Source organism: Bos grunniens, chromosome 6 (assembly GCF_055505025.1).
Source record: "Bos grunniens cultivar Pamir isolate PY7600 chromosome 6, Bosgru_T2T1.0, whole genome shotgun sequence".
Classification (NCBI taxonomy): domain Eukaryota; kingdom Metazoa; phylum Chordata; class Mammalia; order Artiodactyla; family Bovidae; genus Bos; species Bos grunniens.
The window spans coordinates 27389391-27403736 of record NC_141170.1 but is presented as its reverse complement, the minus strand read 5'-3'; the positions used below and the strand labels follow the sequence as shown (position 1 = coordinate 27403736).

General features: G+C 38.4%; 1 protein-coding gene across 5 annotated transcripts in view; it reads right to left on the bottom strand.

The window, feature by feature from the left end:
- The window catches only part of RCHY1 (ring finger and CHY zinc finger domain containing 1), a 126055-nt gene that overhangs the window by 70702 nt on the left and 41007 nt on the right, over positions 1-14346 (bottom strand). For 2 of the 5 annotated variants that reach the window (XM_086405380.1, XM_086405382.1), the window contains exons 9-10: positions 3022-3227; positions 2775-2926 (exon numbers count right to left, since the gene is read on the bottom strand). In XM_086405380.1, coding sequence (XP_086261506.1) covers positions 2866-2926; positions 3022-3227 — 267 coding nt within the window. In that variant the 3' untranslated portion in view covers positions 2775-2865. Of the gene's footprint in view, positions 1-2774; positions 3228-14346 lie in introns of those variants that run through there. The other 3 variants (XR_015165301.1, XR_015165300.1, XM_086405378.1) reach the window with 3 other exon arrangements.

The window sequence follows — 14346 nt, the reverse complement described above, 5'->3', positions numbered from 1 at the left end:
AAAATAATTTAGAATAAGTAAAACATGAATAAAAACCATGTGTAACAGAATTTCTGTGTGTTTTGTAGTACTTAAAAGCTAGTTTGAGATTCAGATCCTGTTTTGCTATTTGAAATTGGGAAATTTATTTAACCTCTTGATATTTCAGTGTTTTCATCTGTAAGATGGGAATAGTACTGCATATGACTGTGGTGAGAGACAATGAGTTAGTAGATGTAAAGCACCTAGAATGAAATTCAAAAGTAAAAACAAGCAGTAGCTGTAATTATCATCGTCACTTTTTTTTTTTTTTTTTTTACATTTTGTCCATGCCCACGGTGTGTGTGATCAGACTTGCACCCCCTATGATGGAAGCATGAAGTTTTCACCACTGGACCACCAGGAAAGTCTCGATCAGTATCATTACTGCTGTTGTTATTCTACCATCCCAGATGGTGAATGGCAAGTGTAATCTCTGGGTCTCAGGTCCTCAGCTTTAATTAAGTATGTGCTGCCTTTGGAGCTTCCCCAGTTGTGCTAGTGGTAATAAACCCACCTGCCAATGCAGGAGACTGTAAGAGACCCGGGGTTCAATCCCTGGGTTGGGAAGATCTCCTGGAGGAGGGCATGGCAAGCCACTCTAGTATTCTTGCCTGGAGAATTTCATGGACAGAGGAACCTGATGGACAATAGTCCATAGGGTCACACAGAGTCAGATACAACTGAAGCGACTTATCATGCAGCACACACACATGCTGACTTTCAGTTGACCTAAAATCAAACAATCCATTGTGCTTATAAATATGAATTTTCTGTATTCAGTATATAAAACCACATAAGGGCAAAAGTACAATTACAGAACCCTAGTTAGAAACATCCAATTCACAAACATCACAATCCCATTCACAATTATAGGTGCCAAGAAATAAAATTATGATGTTGGAGACTAGGCATATAAAATGAACCACCACCAAATATTGTCTATTGGCCCTGTACACTCTGCACTCCCTTCTCTGTTCTCCATTGAATCACAAAGGCTGAAAGACTGGGAACTAAATGTCACATACTCAGTTGCCAGCAGGGTACTGGCTATGGTTTAGTCTACAACACTCAAGCAAGCCAGAGAAGGCAGAATGGGGACAGAATTACCCTTCTTTCTCTTCTAGCTTTAGCAGATATGGTGGACATCATAAACAGGGGGGTTTAATAAATAGTTTCCATGTTTCCTAGAAATTCATCCCCTTAGGCCTACAGAGAAGCTCTGAGACCAGCAGTAGTTTCCCATCAGTTCCTGACCACTGGGAAGCATCAGAATCTCTTTGGCCCTTTGGATGGACCATACCTGTGATTGCCCTCTTGACTTTGGTGTCTCCATTCCTCTCATCAATTTCTGTAGGCAGCTTATTCCCCATATTAAATATTGCTCTGTTTGAAATATCTAGAATGATTTCTTTTCCCACCTGAACTCTAACTGATATTGCTTCATTTTTCTGAAAATTAATGTGGACTCCCAGATCTAGCTGATGTCTCTAAGAGATGCAGGCAACAGAATGTCAGGAATTAACTTTGAAAGTGGAAGTGAAAGTCGCTCAGTCCTGTCCGACTCTTTGCAACCCCATGGACTATACAGTCCATGGAATTCTCCAGGCCAGAATACTAGAGTGGGTAGCCTTTCCCTTCTCCAGGGGATCTTACTAACCCAGGGATCAAACCCAGGTCTCTGGCATTGCAGACGGATTCTTTACCAGCTGAGCTACAAAAGAAGCCCAAGAGTACTAGACTGAGTAGCCTATCCCTTCTCCAGAAGATCTTCCCAACCCAAGAATCAAACCGGGGTCTCCTGCATTGCAGGCAGATTCTTTACCAACTGAGCTATCAGGGAATCTAATTCATTGGCAAAATTTGATTTTAACAACAGAAACAATAATAATGAACATAACAGTCATTGCCATTTCTAAATGACAAAGTAAATAACTTTTTACAGTAAAAGAGATCTCTTTTTTTATGATGCTTTCCTTAACTCGAGTCAACCTAAAGCCATCTGCTACAAACTGAATGCTGTGTCCCCCAAAAATTTACATACTGAAGCCCTAATCCACAATGTGATGGTATGTGGAAATGAGGCCTTTGGGAGATAATTAGGTTTAGATGAGGTCATGAGATTAGAGTCCCCACGAAAGGATTAGTGTCCTTATAAGAAGAGGAAGAGACCATAGTCCTCTCTCCTTCCCCAATGTGAAAATACTGCAAGAAGGCAGTCATCTGCAAATCAGAAGGAGGGCTCTAATCAGACACTAAATTTGCCAGCACCTTGATCTTGGATTTCCCAGCCTCCAAGATGTGAGAAGTAAATATGTGTAATATATGCTACCTAGTCTATATTGTTTTGTTATAGCTGCTGCTCATACCAAGACACCAAAGCCCATGCTCTTAACCATGAAGTTGTATCTACCACATTGCACTGTAACTGAGAATCACTGTCACCCACTGGGGAGACAGCCTCAGGCCACATTGATACCTGTGGCCAGAGTCCAGCATCAGCGCCATCATCATGTAGAGACAACATAACCCATATCTATGTGCTTAAATTTTTGCTTTCTTGACCACAGGAATCATTAACCATGAGTTAGGACCGTTATTCCAATATCTGGGAACAGGGAAGTTAATACTAAAAGAATCTACAAGCTCAAAATAAGACTGCATCTCAGACGGACCCACTTGAATGTAGATTGAAACAAATATGCAGTAAGTGCGAATCCCGGTAGTCATTTTGAAAACCATACAGCACAAGAAGATTTTGTTTCCATCTAATTTAGTGAATATTACCTTAAAATACCCCCAAGATGCTCACTCACCCAGGAAAAAGTCCAGGGGTGGGGCCCCTCTCTAGAAAACTGGGTTCAACAGAGATATGGTCAAAGCCTCCCGTCTTTCTGGGCTCTGTCTGCTAATGAGACACAAAGCAGATGGATAAAGCAGCTGGGATTAGCACAGAGTGTTCTTGGAGGCTTCAGGCTCTGTGTTTCCACAGCAACATCATACCTGGAGGAGAGCAGCCTTGTGACAAAGCCCAGCACGTTTGTCTCCATAACGACAAGATCAAGGCAACTTGGCCATGACTCCTCCCTGTTCTTCCTCAGTAGTGACCACAGTAACTGGTAGTGACCATCCTCACACAACACATGGACAAGCGTCCACCTTGAAACTTCTTTGATGGTCGTTTTGGTCAGGTTCCCCAGATGTAGACCCTGAGAAGAGGATTTGTATGATTTATTAAAGAAGTGCTCCCAAGGGAAACCAGAAAGGAAGCAGGGATGGGAGGGGAAAGGGAAGGAGACCCAAGCAGCAACATCCTCCTGGGCACAATCCTGCAGAGAGTAGCTTCAGCCTGCTCCCAGAAAGGAAATCAGAGTATAAGATTTCACCACAGAATTGTCTGCTCCCAAATGTCATTAGTTAAATGTCACCCCAGGAGACATAATTCCCATGTACTCTCAGCTTTATACCTTTTAGGAAAACCGGGCTCTGGGAGCCAGAAAGTCCAGAGAAAGGCTATGAATACTGTCTTTGGAAAGCACAGGAAACCCAGGTGGCGCACAAAAACAGTAAAATGGTACCCCAGGGGGTTGAGCAGAGTACCACCAATATCCTCTGCACTGGAGAAGACAAGTGAACTGTGGAGAGACAGATACAGAAGACAAGGTGAGGTTGACCATACTTGCTTTCTCATACATCTCAGACAGTGTTTGCCTAGAGTTTTCTACACTGGGATTTAACACCAAGGTCAACTGGCAGCTACTGATTACCAACACGGTGCTTTTCACAGGAGTAGGAATTATGAAAACATCAAATAACAGGGTTTATTATCCCATACAATAAACTGAGATGTATGCTGCCCAGCGAGGGTCCATGTTTTGGTACAAGCGGCAGGAAGTTAGGAGTCACATAATTTTTTTGCATGGTCTCTTGACACTTGATGCTTCACATCACTTGACAGGGATGTTAGAGAGAGGATTCAAGTATTGGAAAAGATACTAGAAAAGGATGACTCCTCAACTCTAACATTCAGGACTACACAGCCTGAATTTGATCCTGCTCTCTCTCTCACTTTCTGTGTTACCTTAAACCTATTAACATCTTTCAATATCAGCCCACTTTTCTGTAAAATGTAAATGTTAGACTCCACTTCAGGGAGAATGGAGTAGACATCATTTTCTCTATTCTTTCCAGTCAGTATGACTAGAAATCCTGGATATTAGATATAAAATGAACATTTTATAAAATGACTGAAATGTGGAGAGAAGGTAGACCAGCTAGGGGCCTCATGACCTAAAAAATGACACAGTGGTGAATTTCATGGGTTTTCTTTTTGCCTCATATACCCTAGATTTGGAGTTGAAGAAAAGAGCAACCTGAAAACACCAATGAGAACAGACAAATATATAAATAAAAATAAAACAAAAGCTTGCTCTTTCTACCAAAGGACCAGGAAAGAGGCAATCAAACAAGAGAGAAAACTTTTAGACAATGACACTGTAGTCCAGCCAAATGCGACAAAAAATACTGTGGCCCCACCACCATCCATGCTAGCAGACGTAAGCAGATGTAAAGTGGGAAGTCTAGATTTTCATCCTCGCACGGTTGTAATGAGGCATCCCAACACCACCACCAGGGGTAGAAAGCCAACTAGAGACCCAGGCAATAATAAGCCCTCTCCCACACTGTGCCAGTGAGTGAGTCAGACCTTCCACATCCACCTGGCGGTAACAAGGTATCCCCATCTTCCCCATAGGGACTGGTATCAGCAGTATCTCCTAGTGGAGAGTCAAAACTTTCCTCATCACCCACTAATAACATAGACATCCCACCACTGTGTCAGTGGAGACCACTTTGGGTGATAAAACTCCCACTACCATCCAGCAGTAAAGAAAAGCTTCCTCCGCACCTTGGGTCTCATGGAGACCAGATGGAGAACTGGACTCCCAACTCTAGTGAGAAGCAATAGGGTGGCATCCACAGCACAGTGTCAAAAAGACTATCTAGACCAGAAGGCTTGAAAAAGATCCTGAGTCACATGACATAACACAAAAATGTCTTGTTACAATTGAAAATTGCTCATGATGTCAAGACCCAAAAAGATCTCAAAATGAATGAAAAACATCAATCAGCAGATGCCAAAAATAAGATGACAGAGATGTTGGATTTTAAAACAACCATTGTAAAAATGCTTCATCAAAGAGTTATTAACACAACTAAAACAAATGCAAAAATAAGCCTTGGCAAAAATATAGAAGATAAAAAAAGTGAAAATTTTAGAATTATAAAATACTAAATCCAAAATAAAAAGTCATTGAATGGTTCATAGCAGAATGGAGGGGACAGAGAAAGAAGAAATCACAACTCATCCACTATTAGAGAAACAATTTAAATAGCCCTATAACTATTAAGGAAATTGAATTCACAATTTCAAAACTTAAAGAAATATCACTACTTTGGGAAATAGTTTGGTGGTTCCTAATAAAACTAAACACACTCTTACCACAGGATCCAACAATCACACTCTTTGGTACTTATCCAAAGGAATTGATGACTTACGTCCACACAAAAATCTCTACACAGATGAATGTGACAGCTTTATTCACAATTGCCAAAACTTGGAAGATATCAAGATATCCATCAAAAACTGAATGATACATCTAGACAATGGAACACTTTTCAGTGCTAAAAAGGAAATTAGCTATAAGCCATGAAAAGACATGGAGGAAATTTAAATATATATTACTAAGTAAAATAACCCAGCCTGAAAATTCTATATACTATATGAGTTCAACTACATGACATCCTGGAAAAAGTAAAACTATGGAGACAGTAAAAACATCAGGGATTGCAGGAGTTAAGGAGGAAGAAAGGATGAAGAGGTAAGTCATATAAATTTTTAGGGCAATGATAACTATAGTTTTTCGGTATATGTCATTATAAATTTGTCCAGACCCACAGAGTGTACAACACATAAGTGAACACTAATGTGAACTATGGGCTCTGAATGATAATGATGTATCAATGTAACTTTGTCAATTATAACATATGTACTACTTTGGTGAAGATTGTTATAATGCGGGAGGTTATACATGTACAGGGCAGGGGGTATATGGGACTCTGTTGCCAAATCAGACTTAAATTGAAGAATGTAGGGAAAACCACTAGACCATTCAGGTATGACCTAAATCAAATCCTTTACGATTATACAGTGAAAGTGAAAAATAGATTGAAGGGACTAGACTTGATAGAGTGCCTGATGAACTATGGACGGAGGTTCGTGACATTGTACAGGAGACAGGGATCAAGATCATCCCCATGGAAAAGACATGCAAAAAAGCAAAATGGCTGTCTGAGGAGGCCTTAAAAATAGCAGTGAAAAGAAGAGAAGCAGAAAGCAAAGGAGAAAAGGAAAGATATACCCATTTGAATGTAGAGTTCCAAAGAATAGCAAGGAGAGATAAGAAAGCCTTCCTCAGTGATCAGTGCAAAGAAATAGAGGAAAACAATAGAATGAGAAGACTAGAGATCTCTTCAAGAAAATTAGAGATACCAAGGGAAATTTTCATGCAAAGATGGGCTCGATAAAGGACAGAAATGGTATGGACCTAACAGAAGCAGAAGATCTTAAGAAGAGGTGGCAAGAATACACAGAAGAACTGTACAAAAAAGATCTTCACAACCCAGATAATCATGATGGTATGATCACTCACCTAGAGCCAGATATCCTGGAATGTGAAGTCAAGTGGGCCTTAGGAAGCATCACTACAAACAAAGCTATTGGAAGTGATGGAATTTCAGTTGAGCTATTTCAAATCCTAAAAGATGATGCTATGAGACTGCTGCATTCAACATGCCGGCAAATTTGGAAAACTCAGCAGTGGCCACAGGACTGGAAAAGGTCCGTTTTCATTCCAATCCCAAAGAAAGGCAATGCCAAAGAATGCTCAAACTACAGCACAATTGCACTCATCTCACACACTGGTAAAGTAATGCTCAAAATTCTCCAGGCCAGGCTTCACCAATACATGAACTGTGAACTTATAGACGTTCAAGCTGGTTTTTGAAAAGGCAGAGGAAACAGAGATCAAATTGCCAACATCTGCTGGATTATTGAAAAAGCAAGAGAGTTCCAGAAAAACACCTACTTCTGCTTTATTGACTATGCCAAAGCCTTTGACTGTGTGGATCACAATAAACTGTGGAAAATTCTGAAAGAGAAGGAAATACCAGACCACCTGACCTGCTTCTTGAGAAATCTGTATGCAGGTCAGGAAGCAACAGTTAGAACCGGACATGGAACAACAGACTGTTTCCAAAGTCAAGACTATATATTGTCACTCTGCTTATTTAACTTATATGCATGAGAAATGCTGGGCTGGATGAAGCACAAGCTGGAATCAAGATTTCCGGGAGAAATATCAATATCCTCAGATACGCAGATGACACCACCCTTATGGCAGAAACTGAAGAAGAACTGAAGTGCCTCTTGATGAAAGTGAAAGAGGAGAGTGAAAAAAATGACTTAAAACTCAACATTTAGAAAACTAAGATCATGGCATCTGGTCCCATCACTTCATGGCAAATAGATGGGGAAACAGTGGAAACAGTGGCTGACTTTATTTTGGGGGGCTCCAAAATCACTGCAGATGGTGACTGCAGCCATGAAATTAAAAGATGCTTACTCCTTGGAAGGAAAGTTATGACCAACCTAGACAGCATATTAAAAAGCAGAGACATTACTTTGCCAACAAAGATCTGTCTAGTCAAGGCTATGATTTTTCCAGTACTCATGTATGGATGTGAGAGTTGAACTATAAAGAAAATTGAGTGCCAAAGAATTGATGCTTTTGAACTGTGGTGTTGGAGAAGACTCTTGAGAGTGCTTGGAGAGACTCTTGCAGTCCTTGGACTAGAAGGAGATCCAACCAGTCCATCCTAAAGCAGATCAGTCCTGAGTGTTCATTGGAAGGACTGATGTTGAAGCTGAAACTCGAATTACTTTGGCCAGCTGATGCAAAGACCTGACTCATTGGAAAAGACCCTAATGCTGGAAAAGATTGAAGGCAGGAGGAGAAGGGGACAACAGAGGATGAGATGGTTGGATGGCACCACCAACTCAATGGACATGAGTTTGGGTAGACTCTGGGAGTTGGTGATGGACAGGGAGGCCTGGCGTGTTGTGGTCCATGGGGTCGCAGAGTCGGACATGACTGGGCGACCGAACTGAACTGAACTTCTGCACAATATTACAATGAACTTAACACTGCTCTTAAAAGTAAAGTCTATTTTAAAAAACAGATGAATTTTCTGAAGAATTCCACCAGACTTTTTAGAAAATTCTACCCTAAACTTATACAATTTCTTCTGGAATACAGAAAACTCTTCATTTTAGGAAGCAAGAATTATCCTAATGCCAAACCAGGCAAATCAGTACAAAAAAAGAAATACTAGACACAAATTTTGCTCATGAATATAGACATGAAAGTCCTTAACAAAATATTAGCATTTATAATTAATTAACATGCAAAAAAGATTTATACAACTTGTGTGTGTATGTGTGTGTGGATGTGTGGGGGTGTGTGTATGGAGGTGTGTTAGTTGCTCAATCATGTCCAACTCTTTGGGACCCCATGGACTGAGCCCGCCAGGCTTCTCTGTCCATGGAATGCTCCAGGCAAGATTACTGGAGTGGGTAGCCATTCCCTTTTCCAGGGGATTTTTCTGATCCCAGTTCAGACGTCAATTCAATTTTTCTGACCCCAGTTCAGTCCCATCACAGTTCATGACGGGACTGAACTCTAGTCTCCCACATTGCAGGCAGATTCCTTACCATGTGAGCCACTAGGGAAGCCCATATACAACAAGTTTAGGTAGATTTTACTCCAGGTATACAGGTTGGTTCAATACTCAAAATTCAGTCAGTGCAGACCAACAGATTAACAGGTTAAGAGGAAAAATCATATGATCATATCAATCAATGCATAAAAGATATTTGATGAAATTCAACACTCATTCATGATCAAAACTCTTAGACAAATAGCTACAGAGGGGAACACCTTCAAATTAATAAAGAACATCTAACAAAAAACCCCATAGCTAACATTATACTTAATGGTAATAGATTGAATGCTTTTACCTAACATCAGGAATAACCCAAAAATGTCCACTCTGAACATTTTTATTCAACATAGTGCTGGAAGTTCTAACCATTACAATAAGGAAGAAAAGGAACTCAAGAAAAAGAACTTCATAGGAATCTACAACATTTTTTTAAAAGACCTTGAACTAGTATGTTATTCAGCAAGATCACAGAGTACAGAATATTGAAAATTGGTTTTATTTCTATACACACTAGCATGACCACATAGACACTAAAATTTAAAAATATGGTAACACTGACAATCATTCAAAAACTTAGACTCAGGTATAAATCTGGCAAACCATGCTATAAACTACACAACACTAATGAAAGAAGTCAAAGAACTCAAGAAATACACAGACATACCATGTTCATGGGCTGGAAAACGTGACATAGTAAAGATGTCAATTTTCCCCAAAAAGATAAATTTAATGCAATTCCTATAAACATTTCAGCAAGATCTATTGTATATATAGATAAGATACATACACTAATGGACCAGAAAACACAATCCAGCAATAGATGTAGACAAATATATCTAATGGATTTTTTACAAAAGTGCAAAAACACTCAATGGAGGAAAGACAGTTGTTTTATCAAATGGTGGTGCAATAATTAGATATTCACAGACAAAATAATGGCCTAATTTTCACACCTTATACAAAAATTAAGCAAAATAAATCACAGACTTAAATATAAGACATAAAACTACAAAAACTTTTAGGAAAAAAGAAGAAATCCTTGGAATCTAGAGCTGACAACAAGTTTTTAGACTTCAAGCCAAAAGCACAATCCATGAAGGAAAATATTGATAAATTGTACATCATTCAACTTTAAAAAAACTTGTGCTGTGTGAAGCACCCAGTTTTTATTTTAAATAAATAAAAGAAATAGTTAAAAAGATGAAAAAGTAAGCTACAAATTGGAAGAAAATATTTGAAAACCATGTGTTTGACAAAGAATGGGTGTCTAGGATATGTAAAGAAAACACAAACATCAAAAATAAAAAAATATTCAGTTAGAGACTTCCCAGATGGGTCAGCAGGTAAAGAATCTGTCTGCAATGCAGAAGACACAGGAGACACAGGTTCAATCCCTGGGTTGAGAAGATCCCTGGAGAAAGAAATGGCAACCCACTCCAGTATTTCTTGCCTGAAAAATTTCATGGACAGAAGAGCCTGGTGGGCTATATAGTCCATGGTGTTACAAAGAGTTGGACATGACTGAGTGAGGAAGCACATGAGTCAGATCAGACCAGATTTAGTTAGAACATTGGCAAAATACATGAAGAGACATTTCACCAAAGAAGACACACAGGAGGCAAATAAACAGATAAAAATATGTTTAATAGCATTGTGTTCAGTCACTCAGTCATGTCCGACTCTTTGCAACCCCATAGACTATAGCCCTCTAGGCTCCTCTGTCCACGGAATTTTTTAGGCATGAATACTGGAGTGGGTTGCCATTTCCTTCTCCAGGGGCTCTTCCTGACCCAGGGATCAAACCTGTGTCTCCTGAGTCTCCTGCATTGGCAGAAGGACTCTTTACCACTGAGCTACCTGAAAGTTGCTCAGTCGTGTCCAACTCTTTGCAACCCCACGGACTATATACTCCATGGAATTCTCCAGGCCAAAATACTGGGAGTGGGTAGCTATTCCTTTCTCAAAGGGGATCTTCCCAACCCAGGGATCAAACCTAGGTCTCCTGCATTGCAGGTGGAGTCTACCAGCTGAGCCACCAGAGCCACCTGGGAAGCCCTTTAATATCATTAACCATTAGGAAATTTAAACTAAAACCGTGATGAGATACTGCATACTCATCAGAAAGCCTAAAGTAAAAAATACTGAAAGCATAAAATAAAACAGCAAGAAGTTCTAAATAATAAGTTACATAAATTGAATTCTTGGTTTAGATTGTGGGGGGAAAAAATCGAACAACTATTACTTTTAAGAGTCATACTGAAAGCATACTGAAAGCACAATGATGTGAAAAGATTGAAAATAAAGTGATTATTACATACAGCATTTTGTATGCAGCACAGATAAATGATAGATAGATGACAAAATAAAATCAGCTTCCCAAGTTGAATATTTGCATAACTTATGCTTTAGCAATACCACTCCTAAGTATATGCCCAAAAGAAATTCTTGCACAGGAAGAGTTTGTGACAGCACTGCTTGTAACAGCAAAAAAAAGTTAAAATCCTTTGATAGGATGATATATTCAAATTGTGAAATACCTTATAGCAGTAAAAATTAATGAACTGCAGTAATACAGAATATGGATGAATATGAGTAGCATGATACTGAATGATAAAAGCAAGTCCCATAACACTACATGCAGTGTGTACACTCTTTTTAAAGTTCAAAATCAGATAATAAAAAACATTTTGTTTATGTACATGTGATAAAATAATTTTTTAAAACAAAGTAATGATATAGCTACTATCTTTGAGGGAAAGAGGTAAATGGGATAGGAAGGTAGGGAAGAGAAGTACTGCTGCTGCTGCTGCTGCTAAGTCGCTTCAGTCATGTCCGACTTTGTGCGACCCCATAGATGGCAGCCCACCAGGCTCCGCCGTCCCTGGGATTCTCCAGGCAAGAGTACTGGAGTGGGTTGCCATTTCCTTCTCCAATGCATTAAAGTGAAAAGTGAAAGTGAAGTCGCTCAGTCATGTCTGACTCTGTGCGACCCCATGGACTGCAGCCTACCAGGCTCCTCCATCCATGGGATTTTCCAGGCAAGAGTACTGGAGTGGGTTGCCATTGCCTTCTCCGAGAGAAGTACTAGGCAGCTTTAATTATTACTATTTTAGATCTTGAGTCAGGTGGTGGGTCAATTTTTTTTAATATTTTAAAACAGATGAGAAGAGTTAAACAGGATATAAACCAGGGGATTTAAACAAAAGATATAAACCAGAAGAAATTCAATATAGCAATTTTAATATGAGACAAAAAAGAATATTAAAATATGAAAAACAACATACAGGATACATAGGGGTAGCACATATTAGCATCAGGGAACTAGGGCCCAAGAAGATATAATGATCATGAATATATATGTACTTAGTAATAAAGCTTTAAAACATATAGAACAAGAATTGAGACAACAATGTAATAAATTAGTCTACTTAGAAATTTTTAAGTCATCATTTTCAGAAATTAATAGCTTAAGTAGGAAACAAAGAGCAAAAGTATAGAACACTTAATTCTCAGATTAAAATTAAAATAGTAAAGTAGATATGAAATTTATATAACCCATTCCAAACTGACTTTGGGTGCTTTTCAGAACTGTCTCTTTTTCTTTTCATACATTTTTAACATTTAGCCTTGAAAAAGTAGAGACTCATTTAATTCTGGTGAAAAGTTTTTACAAAATAAGAAGTAAATATTTCCACTTCCCCCTGAAGCTGCCAGAGAAGCACAGAATATTCTGCATCATAAAACTCACCTGACAACTTTAATCTAACAAAGATTTATAAGACATCCAGACTTCAGAATCTGTTGTTATATCCTGGGGAAATAGTTCCTCATCTCTAAGAGGCTTATAACACTGATGGGTTATTTTATAATGTGTTGCCCTGGTGATAATATTTAAAATGGCATCTTAAAGATATAAATACTTGTTGACTTTCTTTGTTAAGCCAGAAGGGGATCACTGGCATTTAACATTCCTAGGGAAAAAGAGTAAAATGACTTTTAGATTTTCATTTTACAGAGCTTGATTGAAAGCCTCATTTATTTAAATAAATTAATAAAGCTTGGGTTAAACAAAACATTAGAAGCTACTTATAACTAAATGACAATGAAAGTATCATATATTAAAATCTATGAGATGCATCTAAATAGTACACAGAGGGAAATTTATATCTTTGAATAAACTGATAGAAGGCTAAAAACAAATTATTCCTCTTCTTCCTCTTCCTTTCACTTCCATTTTCCCCCTGTCTTCCTTTCCTAAATAATTCAGTTCTAAATGTATTAGATGAACCCACTTCTAAGAGATATAGGAATTTACACCTCAGGACTAGGGAGAGGGTGGACACGGTAGCCCAGAGGATGGAGGTGGCATCTTAGGAAGATAAGAAGGACAGGCAGGGTAAGAGGTCACCTCCACCTTGAGACACAGGGAGTCAGAGTCCCAGCAGGGTGAGCAGGGCATCCCTGTGGAAGAGCAGCCTGGCATAGGAATGATGGGTCCAAGGAACAGGGCATCACACAGGAGTGGGCATGATGGCAGGGATGAGAAATTGATTGCATAAGGGGGATTAATCAAATAAAAAAAGGATGTTCCTGAAGTCTTCATGAAATTTTCAGCTTTAATAACTTCAGAACCATAAATTCTACAAACTTAAACAAAAAATCAATTTGAATGAGCATTTAAATTTTCTCTATGCTTAATTAAGCTTGTACATTTTGAACAATAAATATTTAATTTTAAATTTTCTTTTCAGTCTCTCTGATTGAAGATGGCAAATAACTGAATGGGAAAACTAGAAAACATATTATTCAAAATTCACACGAAAAATATGTGTAAAAGGAATTTAAACAATTAAACTTTTAAATGAGGATGGAAAAGAAAAAAAACTAGATTACATCTGTGATGTTGGATTGGAAATTAATATATTGGTGTAAAATCATGGTCTTTAATTTATAAATACAGAAATTAATAGATGTATTGGAAAGATATCTCATGTTCATGGATTAGAAGAATTTTATTTAAATGACTGTACTACCCAAAGCAATCTACAGATTTAATGCAATGCCTATCAAAATATTCATGACATTTCTCAAAGAATTAGAATAATCCCAGAAAACTAGAATGAATAATTTAGATGGAACCACAAAAGACCCAGAATTTTCAAAGCAATCTTGAGAAAAAAGAATAAAGCTAGAGGTATCATACTCCATGACTTCAGACCATCCTACAAAGCTACAGTAATCAAAATAGCATGGTACTGATACAAAAACAGACACATAGATCAATGGAACAGAATTAAGAGCCCAGGAATAAACCCATGCCCATATGTCAATTAGTCTACAAGAAAGGAGGCAAGAATACATAATGATGTAAAGATAGTCTCTTCAGTAAGTGGTGCTAGGAAAAGTAGAGAACTACAAGTAAAAGAATGAAATTAGAACATTTTCTCACATCACATACAAAGATAAACTCAAAATGGATTAAAGACA